General features: G+C 55.3%; 1 protein-coding gene across 1 annotated transcript in view; it reads right to left on the reverse strand.

The window, feature by feature from the left end:
* The window catches only part of RYR1 (ryanodine receptor 1), a 158425-nt gene that overhangs the window by 45095 nt on the left and 94051 nt on the right, over positions 1 to 19279 (reverse strand). Inside the window, 17 exon segments of the mRNA XM_084770567.1 lie at positions 383 to 464; positions 4464 to 4568; positions 4672 to 4800; positions 4909 to 4997; positions 7790 to 7870; positions 8910 to 8927; positions 9624 to 9697; positions 10839 to 10915; positions 11785 to 11864; positions 12279 to 12378; positions 13470 to 13541; positions 13896 to 13947; positions 16171 to 16277; positions 16639 to 16735; positions 16912 to 17024; positions 17335 to 17472; positions 17840 to 17899. Coding sequence (XP_084626693.1) covers positions 383 to 464; positions 4464 to 4568; positions 4672 to 4800; positions 4909 to 4997; positions 7790 to 7870; positions 8910 to 8927; positions 9624 to 9697; positions 10839 to 10915; positions 11785 to 11864; positions 12279 to 12378; positions 13470 to 13541; positions 13896 to 13947; positions 16171 to 16277; positions 16639 to 16735; positions 16912 to 17024; positions 17335 to 17472; positions 17840 to 17899 — 1474 coding nt within the window.

Raw genomic sequence — 19279 nt, forward strand, 5'->3', positions numbered from 1 at the left:
CACCACGCCCGCCTCTAATTTATTCATTTAATCAGATGAGTTGCCCGGACACTTTATCTATGAACATTTACCTATTAGATAAATCAATATAATGCACCAATAGTTATTAAATGCATCGGCTTTGCTGTGTAACAAATACCCACCCAAATACCCAGATAAATAAATAAATAAATAAGTTGGCAGCATGCACGTAGGCAGGGCCTGGCTCATACACAGTACTCAGAAGTTATCTGTTGACCTGGTTCGGGAGTCCCTTCACCACCATCGGACCATCGGCCCTGGCATAATGGCAGCCGGGGCTCCGCGGTAGGGTCTCTCTCGGGTTTGTGGGGACCCCCTCAGCACTCCCCGCTCCCCGCCCCACCTCCGGGGTGGAGTTTACCTTCTAAGAGAGACAGCAGCATCACCACCATGTCCTTCTGCAGGTCCAGCAGTTCCTTCAGCAGCTCAATCTGGCTGGAGTCCTGCAGGGGGCGCCACACCCAGCCGTGAGAGAACGCCCCGCCATCCTGCCGCGCACGGTTTGGGGCTCCCTCACCTAGTCAGCAGGGGCCCAAGTTCCCTTCTTTCTCCCTCTTACCTCCGAGGGGACCCGAGTCCAAGCGTGTTCCTCGGAAGCAGAGGGGAGGGGGGGGCAGAGAGACAAGATTGCAGGATGGGCTTGGCACCCAGGGGAAAGTGTGCCAGGTGCACGACGCCGGAGGATAAGGAAGCGGGAGCCATGGCGAGCGGACACTCAGGCCAGAGTGAGACAACAGACAGACAGACACAGTGGACGCAGACGCAGGTCTCAGGAGGTCAGGTCCCAGCATGGCGCCTGGCCTTTGGGACGGCTGGCAAGGGCAGGCTTGATGTGATGGATGGGTAGGACCATGAGGAAGTTCAAGGAGAAGAACAAGAAGAAGAAGGGGTGGCCGGCCATGCACTCTCTTGTCCGCCATTTTGGGGAAATAAGAAGCCAGCACATCAGCCAGGCATGGTGGCACACGCCTTTAATCCCAGCACTCGGGAGGCAGAGGCAGGCGGATCGCTGTGAGTTCAAGGCCATCCTGGTCTACAAAGTGAGTCCAGGACAGCCAAGGCTACACAGAGAAACCCTGTCTCAAAAAACTAAAAAGAAGAAGAAGAAGAAGAAGAAGAAGAAGAAGAAGAAGAAGAAGAAGAAGAAGAAGAAGAAGAAGAAGAAGAAGAAGCAGCAGCAGCAGCAGCAGCAGCAGCAGCAGCCGGCACATCCCCAGCCAGTGTCCAATGGGGAGCTCACGGCCCCCTTGCGGCATCTGTATATATTCAACCACACACGAGTGCCGTTTGTGACCCACAGAGTGTAATCTTACTACATCACACGTGAGCTGTTCGAGTGCTGGTTCTAGGAGTCGCTCGCTCCAATCCCAACGCGTCCCCACAGTTGCGAAGTTTGGCATTCTGACTCCAAGGTCCCAGCCTCTCTACATTAACTGGGCCTGGGCTTTGTGCCTTCCCGTGAGCCCGTCTTGTCTTAGATGCCACAGTTGAGCGGGGAGAGCTACAATCCTGTCAGGGCTCACGGAGCTGCCTCCACACCATGGCTCTAGGAATACCTCACTGGGTCTGGCCAACCAGAGACTCCTGGCCTCTGGCTGGGAGCACTGGCTCAACAGCGCAGGACCCAAGAGTGAGACTCGGAGGTCTTTTATTTAAAGTTTTTAGGAAAGATGTGTTCCTCACAGCCTGGAGCTGTTAGCGGGATGAAGAGAACTCTGGCCACCAATTTTTCCAGGGTTTCTCTGTGTAGCCTTGGCTTCCTGGACTCCCTTTGTAGACCAGGCTGGCCTTGAACTCACAGAGATCTCCCTGCCTCTGCCTCCCGAGTGCTGGGATTAAAGGCGTGCGCCACCACACCCGGCTTAAAAGGAACTTTTATTCGCCTGCTTCAGTTGTTGTCTGGGAGGCTCACTGCCTCCTGCTAACCTAGGCCTAGTCCTGGAAGCTTCTAGCCTCTGTACATCTAACCTAGGCCTAGAGTGTTTTCAGCCTCTGAGACTTACTGCTGAATAAGCTCGCCCTTTCTTGTTCTTTCTGAGCTCTGGGCTGGCTGCTTCAACTCCGCTGTTCTGGCTCAAACTCTCATCCCAGCTGACTTATTTACTCTGGCTTCTCTCCACCTGGAATTGCTCTGCTTGGCCTCAGACTAACTCAGCGATCTGCTCTAATCTCCTGGCTCCTCCTCATTCTCTGGCTCCTTCAGTCTTCACCTGAGCTCTCTCTCTGCAGCCTGTCTCTCTGTTGCTGTCCTGGTAACACTCCCTCCTCTCTCTGTAAAACTGCCTCTTAAGTAGCTTCCCTTTCCTCTCTCTTCTCACGAGAGTGGGAGTATCCTATTCTGTCAAATTTCTCCGATCCATCACTTTTTTCTGCCACTCAATTAGACATCACTTTCAAACATGGGTGTTTCCTTCTATGAACTAACTTTACCTCCACACCACACCTGGACCTAAGCTTTTCTTTCCTTGAAACTTGCTCTAAACCAGGCTGCCCTTGAACTCAGGTCTGCTTGCCTCTGTTTCCTGGGTTAAAGGCGTGTTTGTATTTCAAACAGATCACAGAGACCTAGAAGGTCTCACTGGGGGATTCTAGGCAGGGGCTCTACCACTAAGCCACACCCCAGCCCCTCACTGGGGGATTCTAGGCAGGGGCTCTACCACTGAGCCACACCCCAGCCCCTCACTGTGGGATTCTAGGCAGGGGCTCTACCACTGAGCCACACCCCCAGCCCCTCACTGTGGGATTCTAGGCAGGGGTTCTACCACTGAGCCACACCCCAGCCCCTCACTGGGGGATTCTAGGCAGGGGCTCTACCACTGAGCCACGCCCCCAGCCCCTCACTGGGGCATTCTAGGCAGGGGCTCTACCACTGAGCCACGCCCCAGCCCCTCACTGAGGGATTCTAGGCAGGGGCTCTACCACTGAGCCACACCCCAGCCCCTCACTGGGGGATTCTAGACAGGGGCTCTACCACTGAGCCACACCCCAGCCCCTCACTGGGGGATTCTAGGCAGGGGCTCTACCACTGAGCCACACCCCCAGCCCCTCACTGGGGGATTCTAGGCAGGGGTTCTACCACTGAGCCACACCCCAGGCCCTCACTGGGGGAATCTAGGCAGGGGCTCTACCACTGAGCCACACCCCAGCCCCTCACTGGGGATTCTAGACAGGGGCTCTACCACTGAGCCACGCCCCAGCCCCTCACTGGGGGATTCTAGGCAGGGGCTCTACCACTGAGCCATGACCCCAGCCCCTCACTGGGGGATTCTAGGCAGGGGCTCTACCACTGAGCCACGCCCCAGCCCCTCACTGGGGGATTCCAGGCAGGGTCTCTATCACTGATCCACGCCATTGAATATCCCCTGTAATGTGGCTGATGAATTACCACAAATAGTACTTGGAAGTTTCTTTCTACCAGCATTTTAAGATTACACCAACATCACAGTTCCAGCTGTACCGAGAAACTGAATTCTCTGTTCAACTCTTTTCAAAGTCAGAGGGCATCAAACAGGGTGGCTAAGTAAGGCGCGCTGGGTATATTAGGAGAGGCACTGCTTGGTCGAAAAATATTATACAGAGTACCTGACTGCCACCTGCTGGACGGTTATTGCACTACACCAATGTATTTGCAGTGGTGAGGATGCTGTCTAGCGCTGCGCGGTTGCCTTTCAGTGCACAAACTCGCCTTGACCCATACATGAAAAGCCCTGTCTAAGTCTATCAAGCTAGAAGCAACGGCGGGCGTGGTGGCGCACGCCTTTAATCCCAGCACTTGGGAGGCAGAGGCAGGTGGATCGCTGTGAGTTCGAGGGCAGCCAAGACTACACAGAGAGACCCTGTCTTGAAAAACAAAACAAAAAACAAAACAAAAAAAGCTAGAAGCAGACAAACGGACGCAGTGTGAACGAGGAGGCATTCACGAGGCTGCGGAGTAGCAAGGCGGCGGGGGCGGGGCGGCTGCGGGGAAGGAGCGAGCCCAGTATTGTGGGATCAGGATGCTTACATCAGGGGTACCCGGCGCGGGAGTCATCTGCCGCAGGCAGGGAAGATAAAAGAAGCAACATTCCTTCAGCCCCAGGCCCTAACCTAGAAGCATGGTCCCTCCCCATTTCCCCGGAGCTGGAAGAATCTGGGATGACCTCATTAGGAGGGGGAAAAAAAAATATACCACCAGTCATAGGAGAGTTCTGGACAGGAGAAACGGGGCTCCAACAACGTTAAACCAATGGGCGTGTAGGGGGGAAATGATCTGGTTTGGTACGGGAGGGGGAGGATTAGGAGGTTGGGGTTTGGGGGGCCAGGGAGAGGTTTTGGCCACAGGGAAGGAACCTGTCTGAATCACGCGCGGAGCAGCACTAGGGGGACTGAGCAGTGGGGGAGGGGACGGTCCATGGATTCTAGGGGTGATTGCCTGGAGGCAGAGGGGCTGACAGAACTCAAACCTGAGCCAGCTTCATCATCATGTGGGCGAACACGTGCAGGAACCCCACCACGGCATCCCAGAGGCGGCTGTGCGCCAGACTCTGCTGGTTCCCTGTGCAGGGTCCCTGAGGACAGAGGATGACATGAGGCCCCAGCAAGGGGTGCTGGATGCGGGCAGCTCTGCCTCCGCGGGGGGGGGGGGGGAGAGGGGGGAGGGGGGGTCCGGACCTGGATGTACTCGGTGAGGCTGTTGAACACTTGCTTAGCGACCGACATGGCTTTGGAGAAGTTCCTCTTTCCCTGCTCCTCGATGACGTCCTTGCCCGAATAGTACCAGTAGAAGTCACTGATGGATTCCTGTGGGGGGACCGGGAGAGCAAAGAGGGGTGCTGGAGTGGAGCGCGGCCCCCTGGGGACCCCTGGCTCAGGGCCCACGAGGCTAGCCGGCCTCCCTCCCTCCCTCACCTGCAGCCTCAGGAGGTAGTCCACGGTGCAGATGATGATGTTGATGGTGGTCGTGTTCCCGGTCTGCGTCCGTAGGTAGTTCTGGAAATCTAAGGGAAATGAACAGTTTATTCATTCACTGAGCCCCCGTGCCTGGGGAGACGATGGTGTCTATTCATTTAGGACGCGTCCATATTCCGTGCCTACACCGTGTTAGAAGTCGTATAATTACCTTATGTGTGTCACACAGGGATGGAGCGTCATTCTTATATTGTATAAATACATTGTGGAGGGGCTCTATGCAGCAAACGCAGTAAGGTTTGGGCCTCCCCTTTCTCCTATCTTCATTAAAAACATTTTATTTTTTTAATTTTTTTTTTGGTTTTTCGAGACAGGGTTACTCTGTGTAGCTTTGGCTGTCCTGGACTCACTTTGTAGACCAGGCTGGCCTTGAACTCACAGCGATCCACCTGCCTCTGCCTCCCGAGTGCTGGGATTAAAGGCATGCGCCACCACGCCTGGCTTAAAAACATTTTTTTTTATTTTAAAAGATTAATTTATGGTCCTGGAGAGATGGCCCGTTGGATGGCTCTTCCACAGGCCGTGGGTTTAATTCCCAGCACCCACACACAGTGGCTCACAAGCATCTGTAACTCCAGTCCTAGGTGATCTGACGCCCTCTTCTGGTATCCTCGGGAAGTGCACGCACGCGGCGCACATACATACTTGTCGGGAAAATACCCGCACACATTAATTTTGTTTTCGTTTATTTAGGTATGGCATGGTGGTCCGTGCTGTTCACCCCAGCACTGGGGAGACAACAGGTGGATCTTTGTGAGTTTGAGGATAACCTAGCGTACAGAGCAAGAACCAGACCATTCAAGGCTGCGGAGTGAAAACCCTGTCTAAAAACATTTCTCCTGGTTACTCCTGAGGGGAAGAGGGAAGGCCTGTACAGGGTAGATAACAACGAGGTCAGAAGTCAGCTCTCTCCACCAGCAACGCAGGCCAACAGGGTTGGCGGGAAGCCTGCTCACCCACTGAGCCATCTGACCAGACCCCTCTCTTTTTGCTTCCTTGAGACAGAGTCTGGAGAGGTGACTCAGGCTAGCCTCAGACCCGCTTACCTCAGACCCCCATCTACCGTCTACTTTTTTTCTTTTTTTAAGATTTATTTTATTATTTATACAGTATTCTGCCCACACAAGAAGATCTCATTACAGATGGCTGTGAGCCACCATGTGGGTGCTGGGAATTGAACTCAGGACCTCTGGAAGAGCAGACAGTGCTCTTAACCTCTGAGCCATCTCTCCAGCTGCAACTGCACCCACTTTCAAGTGTTGTTGTTATTATTATTATTATACTTGATTGTTTGTTTTTCAAGACACAGTTTCTTTGTGTAGCCCTGGCTGTCCTGGAACTGGCTTTCTAGATGAGTCTGGCCTCACGATGAAAGATCTGCCTGCCTCTGCCTCCCGAGTGCTGGGATTAAAAGCACATGCCACAATGGCTGGCTTGTAATTTTTTACAAAAAATTTTCTGAATACATATTTTCTGGGTAAACAGAGATTAAGTCGTCCACTTTTCTCCTTTTTTTTTTTTTTTAAATTTTGCTTTGCGTTGTTTCTTGAGACAGGGCCTCATGTAGCCCAGGCTAGACTTGAACTTAGTACGTAGGTGAAGAGACATACAGGTCCCTAGTCCAGCCACTCTTAAGTGATAAAGGTGTGTGTGTGTGTGTGTGTGTGTGTGTGTGTGTGTGTGTGTGTGTGTTTGTGGGGGCACTTCTTTGCTCAGTGAGAAATCCTGTTTCAAGACTATAGGGCAGAGAGTGACAATTGGAAGACACTTTATGCACCACAGACAGACAGACACACACATATACCACAATCACACAGTCATACACATTACACAGCCTCATGGATACACATTCACACAAAAGCAGACATGTTCCCTCTGGGTGGTCTGTGGTTTTCTATGGACCGTGAGCACAGTCACACGACTGTGTGACACACACGTCTGTAACAGAACAGCCTTGCAGGGAAAGTGGGTCAGGCTTTAGGCTGTTTTGTAGATAGAGTTTTTCTGTGCAGCTGCCAGGCGGCTTTGAACTCGGCTTCACCCTCCGCCACGCCGGGCTGCCTGAGCCCTGGGAGTACAGGCCTCCGCCACCGCGCCCAGCTCAACTGTTCCTTTAGCGTAAGCTGTGCTAGCCGCACGGCGTTCAGTTTTCCCATCAACACCGTGTTTAATTAGCGGGCCACGTCACACCGGATTTTGTTAAATTGGCACAATGAAGGCAGAGCTTGCGAAAATTCTCACTTCTGTTAAGAAAAATAAAAAAAATCTGTACATCTCCTGGGAAAATATTCCGTGTGATAAACAGATGGATAAATCAAGTAGATTCATTTTTGAACACCCAGCAACCCGTTCGTCTGTGGACGGTGGAATCCGTCCCTTAGGGAGCACTGCCAAATGCCTGTGGGAAAACAGAGTGTGACGAATTGCCCGTTTGGGGAGACTGACTTCTGGCCAAACTGGATTTTGGCAGGTTGCCCTTGGGGAGTCGGACTGGCCAGAGGAACTGAAAAATGAAGCTAAGTGGTTTGATGCCAGAAACGTCAGAACTCAGATCATTCCTGTGGTTTGCTTCTTTTGGGCCAGGGTTTCCTGTCGCTCGGGCTGGCTTCACACTACCCATGTAACTAAGGTGACCTTGAACCCTTGATAGGAGAGGGCAGGACGGTAGACTGAGGCTGGACCAGGTAGGCATGGCTGGGGAAAGTCATCACCGGGGAGCGGAGGAGAAGGATTAGAGATTTGCTCCGGAGACTTTTGGACAACACCCCCGCCCCCGCCCCCATCCTCGGTGCCCTCTCCACCCTGCCCGCCCCGCCCTCACCGTTGTTGTGGCCCTCGCAGAGCAGCTGCAGGAAGCGGAACAGGTCTTGTGTGAACTCGTCATCTGCCATGACTTTCTCTCCTGGGTGGGAGGAAAGGGGCGGGACCCAGGAAGAGGGTCAGACGCGCCAGGACACTGCGTGCAACACACGCACACTACCGTGCACACTGCAAACGCAGGCACAATGGATGGGGGCGGGGGATTGCTGGGAGCAGCAGGCGCGTCACAAACACTGTGAGGGCCACTGGCCTCCAAGACTCCAGCCAGTGAGATCTGTAGAGCTGGCCTCCTCACTGGGTCATGAAGCTAGGGCCTCAAGTGTCGGTGTCGCTCCGATGCCACCACTTGTGTGACATCTAGGAGTGACCCAGCAGGCATCCAGCAGCTGGTTTAACCCTGAGCCCCACTCCAGGCTGCAGGGGTTAATGGATTACAGGGGTTGGGGTCACTTGCACACAAGGCTCTGGAGCAAGAGCAAGGGAGGGCGGGGCTGGGAGGAAGCGGGGATTGAAAGCCAATCAACTGGCCCCAAAGTCTTAAGAGCAGCCAACCCAGGGGAAGCACAGGGGAGGTGTGTCAACATGGTCCAACCACAATAGACATCTGAAGGAGCCCAATCATGGTGGGCTGCGAAGGCTAAAGTGGGGGAATGGGCCAATCAGAGCAGGCGCAGAGGGCACGCGCGTGACACCAATCAGAGTGGTTGCTTCCAGCAAATGCTGACCACCAGTCTGGGTTTGGGACGCACAGCGCAGAGAGAGGATGGAGACGGGGGAGGGGTCATCCCACCCAGGACTGGGAATCTGGGTCTAGGAACCCCAAAATATCCACCTGGAAAGGGACCTTGACTTTTTTTTCTCTCTCTCAACTTCTATGTTACACACAGGGAAACTGAGGCTTACGTTATATAAGAGACTCATTTATAATGTCGCCAGCCTGTAGACGCGGGCATCTCAACCTTCTCCATGGGATCCACTGAAGGGTCCACCACCCTGACCTCCCTGACTGTCCCAGATCCTCAGCCCCAGGGGGCACTTGGGGGTGGGGGCGGGTTAGAAGGGGGTGGGGTGGGCGCAGCACAGCAATGGATGGCGGGGTGGGGGGTGGGGGGCGGAATTACCGTTCTGGCGATTGATGACTGGGGCAGCCAACAGGATGGGAGGAGGAAGCAGGAGAAAAGAGGAAAAAGAGACAGAGACGGACAGAAATACAGGGACATGAGACAAGGACACAGACACACAGAGAGAAACAAGCACAGAGAGAAAGAGCCATGAAGAGACAGGAGGGCGTGGGGTTAGCATGGGAGAGGAGAGAGGGGAAAGCGAGGGGAGGGAGAGAGAGACCATGGAAGAGAGAGAGAGAGAGAGAGAGAAAGAGAGAGAGAGAGAGAGAGAGAGAGAGAGAGAGAGAGAGAGAGAGAACGCGAACACAAGAGAGGCAGGAGGCAGAGGTCAGGGTGGAAAGTTAGACACGTCAAAACACAGCAAAGAGGAGACTTGATTAACCGGATTAGGGACATTAATGAGCGGCAACCAGAGTGAGACTTGGGGCACGCGGAGGGCAGGTCCACGTGGTGATGGGTGAGGGGACACTAGACCAAAGGACACCCCAGGGGTGGAGCCCATGGCAAGGGAGACTCTGGCCAGGATGTGTGGGGAGGGGGTGTGCTCAGGACTGGGGATCACAGCCTTGGGGGGACCCCGAGGGGACTCTTGGGAGGAAGAGAGGTGCCCCGGAGGACCAGAGCTTGGGCAGGCAGTGGCCGTGGATGGAGGGGGGGGGTCCTGAGTTAGGCGATGTCCCAGGGAGAAGGGCACCCGGAAGGACGGCTCACCAGTTCCATCCTCATTGACCATGCCCAGCCCCTCCGCCTTGTTCTGCCTCTCGAAGGCGTTGAGGTCCAGGACGCTGAGGGGAGAGAGATGATGATTGAGGCGGTGATGCTCTGGTTTTGGTCTTGTCCATGGCCTGGCAGCCCCCGACAGTGTGGCTGGAGAGCCATGGAGGACCCAATGGAATAGAGAGTAAGCGAACCGGAGAGCGGACAGAGGCTATAGCCCCGCCCCGCCCCGCCCCGCCCCGCCCCGCCCCGCCCCTCACCTTCTGCAGATGCTGTCCCACCCTTCACCCCTTGTCTACCTCCTCTTCGGTGCCTCACCCGCTGACTGCGCCCCCACCCACGTCCTCTGTGGGGGCTTCTATCTGCGCCCCCATCCCCACCCCGTCCCTTTTCCTTAAGCCTCCTCCACCACCCCAGGCCCCGTGAAGTGAGGGGGATCCTGTATGCGAGCTGACATCATGAAGAGACAGAAAACATCAGCTAGCAAAACCTACAGAGGGGCGCGGGGCGGGGGCGGGGGCGGGAATCAGCTGACAGCAAGAAGGGAGGAAAGATAAATGACAGATGAGCGACAAAAATATGGTCCTCTAAGAGAGCCCCGGTGCCGCGCAGGGACCCGCCCCCGGATTGTGCTGGTTCCACTTGTCTGGACCTATGCTACGGCTCCCCTCTCCCCGCTCCCTTTGTGAGACCAGGTCTCATGTAGCTCAGGTTATCCGTACACTCTCTGTAATCCTCCTGCCTCTGCTTTCTATGAGCTGGGGTCTCAGGCGTGGATGACATCTTCTTCCCTTCACATTGGAGAGGGACCCCAGTCCTTGCACAGCCTAGCCAGGTGCTCTGCCACCAAGGGGCAATGCCAGGCCCCCCCCCCTCCTTTTTCAAGACAGGGTTTCTCTGTGTAGCCCTGGCTGTCCTGGACTCACTCTGTAGACCAGGCTGGCCTCGAACTCACAGCGATCCTCCTGCCTCTGCCTCCCGAGTGCTGGGATGACAGGCGTGCGCCACCACACCCACAACTCATTCTTACAGCTTGTGACACTGCACCTTCCACGTTAATCCCCTAGTAAAAGTTCTAGTACTTGTGCTCCCCTGTCTTGGCCCCTCCCGGAAGGACCGGAAGAGCGTTAAGCAGAACAGGAGCTGCCCGGTTGGGGAGGACACCGCCATGCCGGAAGATCAAACCGGAAGATAGACATCGGGTCCCACCTGCAAGTTTGCATCAGGGCCTGGATACTCTGGAAGAAGCCCACTTCCTTCTTGTCCTTGAGGTAATCCAGCATTTTCTACAGTGGAAGTGGCAGGAGATGGGGTGCATGCAGGGCACCTGGAAGCCACCCCTGCCCCCACCCTCACCTCACCCCGCCCTCACCCCTGCCCCCACCCTCACCCCGCCCCACCTCCCGCCCCCACCCTCACCGCCACCCCCGCCCACCTTCACCTCCCCCCTCCCTACACCCTCACCGCCACCCTCACCCCTGCCCCCACCCTCACCCCTGCCCCCACCCTCACCCTCACCCCAGCCCTCACCCTCACCCCTGCCCCCACCCTCACCCCTGCCCTCACCCTCACCCTCACCCCACCCTCACCCCTGCCCCCACCCTCACCCTCACCCCACCCTCACCCCTGCCCCCACCCTCACCCCTGCCCTCACCCTCACCCTCACCCCACCCTCACCCCTGCCCTCACCCTCACCCCTGCCCTCACCCTCACCCCACCCTCACCCCTGCCCCCACCCTCACCCTCACCCCACCCTCACCCCTGCCCTCACCCCACCCTCACCCCTGCCCTCACCCTCACCCCTGCCCTCACCCTCACCCCTGCCCTCACCCTCACCCTCACCCCACCCTCACCCCTGCCCTCACCCTCACCCTCACCCCACCCTCACCCCTGCCCTCACCCTCACCCCTGCCCTCACCCTCACCCCTGCCCTCACCCTCACCCTCACCCCACCCTCACCCCTGCCCCCACCCTCACCCTCACCCCACCCTCACTGCCACCCCCACCCCACCTCCCGCCCCCACCCTCACCCCGCTCCACCTCCCACCCCCACCCCCGCACACCTTCACCTCCCCCCCTCCCTACACCCTCCCCACCATCCCCCTGCCCCCGCCCCCACTCAGCTCTCTCCCCAAGAGCCCCGCGGGTCTGTTACCTGCTGCACTTCAGCGTTCCCTCCATTGAGGATAGAGATGCCCAGCTTCAGGGTGGACGACACCATGGCCCCAGTCTCTCCTGGAAGGGGCAGAGACAGGCAAAATAAATCAGTAAAAGAAATGGTCTGCTCAGCCCGAGGTCTCCAGCCACCAAAAACCGAAACCAAACAAAACAAAAATAAGAAACCCAACCCAAACCCACCAAACAAAACACACACACACACACACACACACAGCCACCACAAAGCGCATGAGGAAGGAGGTTAAGTGTGTGCTCAGACAGGGGAGTGTGTGTGACCAAAGGGCAGAGGGCAGATTGAAAGGCAGTCATGCCAAAAAACTCCGCAAGGGCCAGATGTGTGCGCGGGTCAGAGGCATGCAGAGGCGGCAGTGGGCGAGCAGGGTCGGCAGGGAGTGGGTGCACCGCGGAGGATGGGGCGGGTGGGCTCACGGGGGCAGGGGGTGCTCGGGATTGGGGGGGCCCAGGCGGCACCTTTGCAGGCGCTGATCATCTGCAGCACCATCTCGGCGGCACCCCGGTTGTGCAGGCGGGACTGCTGGTACAGGAGCCTTTGCTTCTCCACCTCTTTCTCCTGGGGGCAGAGCCGGTTGCGGTGCTCAGCAGCCTGGGGCCCAGGGCGGCTGTCTCCCCAGCTCCAGCCACACCTGCCACTCTCCAGTGGGGGAGATCTCTCCATCCCCCAAGGGGCCTAAATCCTGTGTGTGTGTGTGTGTGTGTGTGTGTGTGTGTGTGTGTGTGTGTGTGTGTCCTGTACCTGGCTCAGGTCTGCGGACATCTCGGTTCAGGGAGTGAAATAAGGACATGGTGCTGTCCAACTACAGGTTTGGTTTGGGGCTGGGTTGTTTGGAGGAAAGTCTCACAGAATAGCCATGACTGGCCTGGAACTTTCTTTTGGCAAGCCTCCTGCCTTGGCTTTCCAAGTGCAGGTATTACAACCCAATTTATAAATTTAGATTTTATTTATTTATTTTTTTTTGGAGGGTGTCTTTCGAGACAGGGTTTCTCTGTGTAGCTTTGGCTGTCCAGGACTCTGTAGACCAGGCTGCTCTCGAACTCACAGAGATCCAACTGCCTCTGCCTCCCAAGTGCTGGGATCAAAGACGTGCTCATAAATATATTTTTAAAAGGTATGTTTATTTTACGTATGTGTGTGTCCTGCGTGCATGACGTGCCCAAGGAAACCAGAAGAGGCCATGGCACCCGTGGGACTGGAGTTCCAGGCAGCTGGGAACTGAACTCAGGGCCTCCGGCAGAGCAGCAGCTGCTCCCCAGCCCTAATCTCTCTCCCCCGCCTCTCTTTAAAGCAGGAGTTCACTGTGTACCCTAGGCTGGCCTCGAACTCATGACTCTCCTGGCCCGTTCTCCTGAGTACGGGTTGCTTGGCCACCCCCCCCCCACCCTCCCACCCCCCCTGCTGCCTGCTTAGCCACTTTCTTCTCTGAGAACCCCTCCCACCAGGCTGGGCCAGGCACTGGGTCTGGGCTGCTGTACCCCCTTCCCTGCGCCCCGCCCCCCCCCCCCACAGAGAACACTTCGTGCTGTGGATGTCTGTGAGTGTCTTTCACTCCCTGAGGACTGACTGTGTGCCCAGGTATAGCTCTCTGGTCTCCGTCGGAAGAGTCCCCAGAACCTCCCCTCCAGGATCGCCCCACCCCACCTTACCTCAAAGGACACTTCCACTTCCTCTTCTTCACCTTCTTCGCCATTTTCCCCTCCCTCCTCCAGGTGGCAACTCTGGGGGGGGCGGCACCCGTTGGATTGGTGAGAGAGTGAGCAAAGCAGATGCCCTGACCCACACTAGCCCCTTAAGTTCAGGGGCGAGGGTGAGGATGGGACGGGGTGGGGGCAGGAGTGGGGGCAGGGGTGGGGGATGGGGGTGGAAGCGGGGGCAGGGTAGGGGCGGGGTGGGGGATGGGACGGGCTGGGGGTGGGGGTGGGAGCGGGGTGGGAGCGGGGTGGGAGCGGGGTGGGAGCGGGGGCGGGGGGGGGGGCAGGGGCAGGAGCGGGGCCAGGGATGGGGCTGGAAGCGGGGGCAGGGTAGGGGCGGGGGTGGGGTGGGGGACACTGCCGCCTGGGAGACGGGCTCACCTTCGCCATGATGTCAGCATACGCCATGTACAGGTAATCCTCATCCAGTTTACTGAGGGAATAAACCAGGGAAACAGAGCCAGTGGCGACACCTCCCCAACTTAAAACTTTTTTTTTCTTAGTTGAGATAAGGTCTCGTGTAGCCCAGGATAGCCTCAAACAGTGTGCGGCTGGAAGGACCCTGGGGTGCCCGACCACGCGGGGTTGGTGCTGGGGACTGAACACGGCCATAGTAGACAGGCATTGTGCGGCAGAATCTGGCCTTCACTCCTCTGCCTCATCCTTCTGAGAGCTGGGAGTACACCACGCCCAGCGTGAGGCAGTCTATTCTTATCCTCACAGCGGTCCTATCAAGGTATACTACCAGCCCCAGTTTATGAATGTGGAAACTGAGTCACAGAGGCCTTTTTTGTTTTTTCCAAGACAGGGTTTCTCTGTGTAGCCCTGGCTGTCCTGGACTCGCTTTGTAGACCAGGCTGGCCTCGAACTCACAGTGATCCGTCTGCCTCTGCCTCCCGAGTGCTGGGATTAAAGGCGTGCGCCACCACCGCCACCTGGTCCCGATTTTATGATTCACAGTGAAGACCGTGTCTCAAAAAGAGCAAAACCAAGTGGGGTGAAGTAGTGTGCCCCTTTAGCTCCAGCACTCAGGAGGCAGAGGCAGGAGGATCTCAGTGAGTTCCAGGCCAGCCTTGTCCATAAAGACCTTGTTCTAGATGGGGCTACATTGTGAGACCTTGTCTCAAAAAGGGGGTTTGGGGGGGCGGATAAGCAAATAGTACTTTAGGCCTTTCTGGCCATAAAATTCTCTGGTGCATCCTCAGCACTGCCTTGTGTCAGAGCAGGCAGGAAGTATAAATGAGTAGGTGTGGTTATGTAGCAGTAAACCTTTCTTTAAAAAAGAAAAAAGAAAGGAAAGCAAAGGAAAAGAAAAAGAAAGGAAATACATCTTTCCTCCCCTTAAGTTCTTCTGCCAAGTATGGTGTTTACAGCGGCAAGTAAGCAACTAATACAAGGGGCTGGAGAGACGGCTCAGAGGTTAAGAGCACTGACTGCTCTTCCAGAGGTCCTGAGTTCCATTCCCAGCAACCACATGGTGGCTCACAGCCATCTATAGTGAGATCTGGCGCCCTCTTCTGGCCTGCAGGTGTACATGTAGACAGAGCACTGTATACATAATAAATAAATAAATCTTTGAAAAAGAAACTAATACAGGGGGCTGGAGAGATGGCACAGCGGTTAAGAGCACTGACTGACTAATTTTATTTTTTCAAGACAAGGTTTCTCTGTGTAGCCCTGGCTGTCCTGTGCCTGACTAATTTTTAATTTTAAAAAATTTGTTTTTGGGCTGGAGAGATGGCTCAGAGGTTAAGAGCACTGACTGCTCTTCCAAAGGTCCTCAGTTCAATTCCCAGCAACCACATGGTGGCTCACAACCATCTATAATAGCTCTGGTGCCCTCTTCTGGCCTGCAGGCACACATGCAGACAGAGCACTGTATACATAATAAATAAATAAATCCTTTTAAAAAAATTTGTTTTTAAGCTGGGCGTGGTGGTACATGCCTTTAATCCCAGCACTCGAGAGCCAGAGGCAGGAGGATTGCTGTGAGTTCGAGGCCAGCCTGGTCTACAAAGCGAGTCTAAGACAGCTAAGGTTACACAGAGAGACCCTGTCTCAAAAAAACCAACCACAACAATAAAAATAAAATAAAAATTTGTTTTTATGTTGTGTGCCTTGTCTGTATGTGCACCATACACATGCAGTGCCGACAGAGACCAGGAGAGGGAGCCAGATGCACAGCAGTTATGTGGATGTTGGCACTGAACTGGGGTCTTCAGCAAGAGCTGCAGGAATCCTTAAGTGCTGAGCCATCTCTCCAGCCCCCTGTCTGTCATCATCCTCATCCTCATCCTCACCACCACCACCATCCTCCTCCTCAGCACCACTGTCATTACTAAGATCGCCATTAACTCATATCAAAGCCTTGAAGTGACTTAGAAAAACCTCTCCACTTATATCTAGTAGAAAATACTATATATATATATATTGAGCCCCGCCCCCAACAATGTTTTTGGTTTTGGTTATTTTTTGTTGTTGTTTTTGTTTTGTTTTGTTTTGTTTGAGACAGGGTTTCTTTGTGTTAGCCTTGGCTGTCCTGGACTCACTTAAAGGCGTGCGCTACCACGCTCAGCTTATAATTTAAAAATGTAAAGGTCAGCTGATCTTCCTTTGAGGATGTGGCGATGTCCCTGAGGCAGCCGAGAGTCTTTACCTCTTTTCAGTCAGAGCTGCGCGGCTGAAGTGTAGGACCAACTGATGTAAGGGGTCCGGTTTCTTCTCCTCCACCTCTTCCTCCTCTTCCTCTTGCTCCCCAGCTTTCTGAGGGAATGGGGTGAGGGCTGGAGGATGGCGTTTTTTTTGGGGGGTCCCCTTCACTTTACTCTCATAGCTTTGCTGGTCTAGAATTTTGTCCTTTTTCCCAAATTGAGCCTAAGGGGTCCCATTTACGTTATTTCTTTGGTTTTTCGAGACAGGGTCTCTCTGTGTAGCCTTGGCTGTCCTGGACTCTCTTTGTAGACCAGGCTGGCCTCGAACTCACAGCAATCCGCCTGCCTCTGCCTCCCGTGTGCTGGGATTAAAGGCTTGCGCCGCCACGCCCAGCATGGTCCCATTTCTATACTGAGGGTTTTTCTAGTCACACCGGGCCCTGCTCCACATCCCCAGGCAGGCCCCAGCTTACTGATAGGTCATCGATCATGCGGTCCTCGAAACTGTGGTCCTCAGTCAGGATCCAGGAGGCCTTGTAGCTCTCCAAGAACATGTTACACGCTCGGTGCCTGCAAGGCAAAGGTCTCCAGGCCGCTGAGACTCGCCCGCCCCCCACCATGCCCCGCCCCCCATTGGCCACCCTCAATCCTAAGACTCAGCCCTATTGGCTCTCCATCCTCCCGAGCCCCAATCTTTTCCCCTTCCTCCAAGTCCCTGCCTCTCTCCTCCTCCCTGGAGGCCTTACGTGGGCAGGTTGTAGAGGGGCGTCATGCGGAAGCAGGCCACCACTGCCCTCCGGCGCTGCTTGGACAAAAGCTTATGCCACACAGCCTTCTTGGACTTGTAAGGATGCTCCGTCTGGGGAGTGGGGCAGTCAGTCCGTCATATCCTCAGATCATGGCAATGAGTCCCACACAACCCTGAGTGAAGCTGCATGTGTGTGTGTGTGCGTGCGCGCACGCGTGGGTGTGCACGCGCTGAAGTCTATATGCTGACTCAAGGCACCTTCAGGAGGCCTCACCGGAGCCCCAGCGCTTTGTCACGTTTGTCCATCACATTTGTCCACTCCCCAGAGCCACCCAGGGCTCCTAGCTCCGCCCACCATAGCAGGCCCCGCCCCTCAGTCCCAAGCCCAGGCCTGCCCACAGACTCAGCGGATGGCACCCACCTGGTCCAGGTGATAGAGCACAGCGGACACTTCCTGGACTCTGCGCACGATTTTCTCAGGGTCATCGGCGTCTTCCTCTCGGCCTGGGACCCCGCGGTACAGTGCCATCTGCCAGCGCAGAGATGGGGAGCCTTCGACCTGAGGGGAATCAAGAACGCCAGCGTTAAAGTAGTGGTTGGCTACCTGGCCCCTTTCTACTGCCCAGCTTAGGTGGGTGCATGACAAGGTGGCTCAGTGGCTCAGGGCGCTTGCTGCCAAGCCTGAAGACTCGAGTTCAATCCCTGGGTCCCCACGTGGTAGACAAGCGCTGATTCCTGCAAGCTGTCACTTGATTTCTACATGCACGCCAAGACACATACTAAATACATAAATAATTTTTTAAAAAGTTTCTTGTTTCATGCTGGGGCTATACGCACAAACGCGCGCGCGCACACACACACACATGCGCGCGCGCGGGCAGGCACGCACGCGCAGGGACACACAGAAATGCACGCAAAGGTCTTACCTTTCCCTGGAGGTTAAGGTTGTTTTGAAGGAACTCTCGCACTTCCTCATCTGTATCTTTCTGGGGAGACAAGGCCACTGGGTCACTCTGGAGGCCCCTCCCCCTTCAATGCCCCTCCTCCTCCAGGCTGACACCCAGGACTTGGTGAGGAAGTCTTATGGGCGTGACCTGGGGAAAATGAGAAGAGCAAAACTGTGGACAGACAGATGTCTAGAGGGAGCCACAGGCTCACCTTGAAGGGACAGAAAGGATTGGTGACCTTGGGGTGTGTGTGTGTGTGTGAGACAGGGGAAACCTTCAAAAGCCAAATAGCCAGAAGAGGGATTTTTTTTTCAGGGGCTGAGTAGGGCGGGGAGCTTCAGAGGATCAGGGAAGGTGAGGGGGATGTCAAGTGGGGAGCTGGCAAGGTGAGCAGACACTACAGGAAGTTGGGAAGAGGTCAATTAAGTATCTGGCTATGCTGGGCCAATGGGAGAGCTGGCTGGGTGACGCAGGACCTTAGGGGTGGGGGGGGGATGGGGGGGCTCTGGAGGACTCCAGTGTCCTGAGGACTCAACTATCTCCTAGGATGTTAAAGTTGAGGTGTGGTCTTTGGAGTCCCTGGAAAGGCTCACTGCAATACGACGGGGAGAATCTAAGTGTCTTTGGGACCTGGGGAGTTCAGGAAGTTGTCAGGGGCTTAGCGTGGCCTTGGGGCAGAATCCTAGAGGGCTTCTTAGGAGCCCCTGAGGCTGAAAAGCGCTCTCTTGCTGGTCTGTGCATGGGAGAAGTGGGGTGTGAGGAGCTTTCTTGGGGTCTCAGCTAGCTCAAGAAGTCCTGCGGGTTGGGTTATTTGATCCTTGGGACCTTTGAGACAAAGGGAGGGGAGCTGGACGGTACCATAGGACCCCAGACCTTCAGTCATGAAGGTATCCAGGAAGTTATAAAGAATTCAGTGAGTCAGCCGGGCGGTGGTGGCGCACGCCTGTAATCCCAGCACTCGGGAGGCAGAGGCAGGAGGATCGCTGTGAGTTCGAGGCCAGCCTGGTCTATAAAGCGAGTCCAGGACAGCCAAGGCTACACAGAGAAACCCTGTCTCAAAATACCAAAAAAAAAAAAAATAATAATAATAATAATAATTATTATTATTATTATTATTTTTATTATTATTATTATTATTCAGTGAGTCTCAGGAGATTAGGAGGGGCATGGCAGCGGATCTTGATGGAGAATTCAGACACTCCAGGCGTCTGGGTGAGCGAGGTCAGTGAGGTCCTACAGGGCTTATCGGAGTCCTATAGGGTCTCTGGTTGCGTCTGGGTTAAATATATCCCAGTCCTTAAGTTTCTCAGGGGAGGGGGGTCTTCAGCATTCCTGGGGCTCACAGCATCCTAGTGGTTTGAGGTTCCACAGAGCTTTGGGGGGGAGGGATTCTACAGCAGGATTCTGAGAGTCTCCACT

This window comes from Acomys minous (genome assembly GCF_964271855.1).
Source record: "Acomys minous genome assembly, chromosome: 20".
Classification (NCBI taxonomy): Eukaryota; Metazoa; Chordata; class Mammalia; order Rodentia; family Muridae; genus Acomys; species Acomys minous.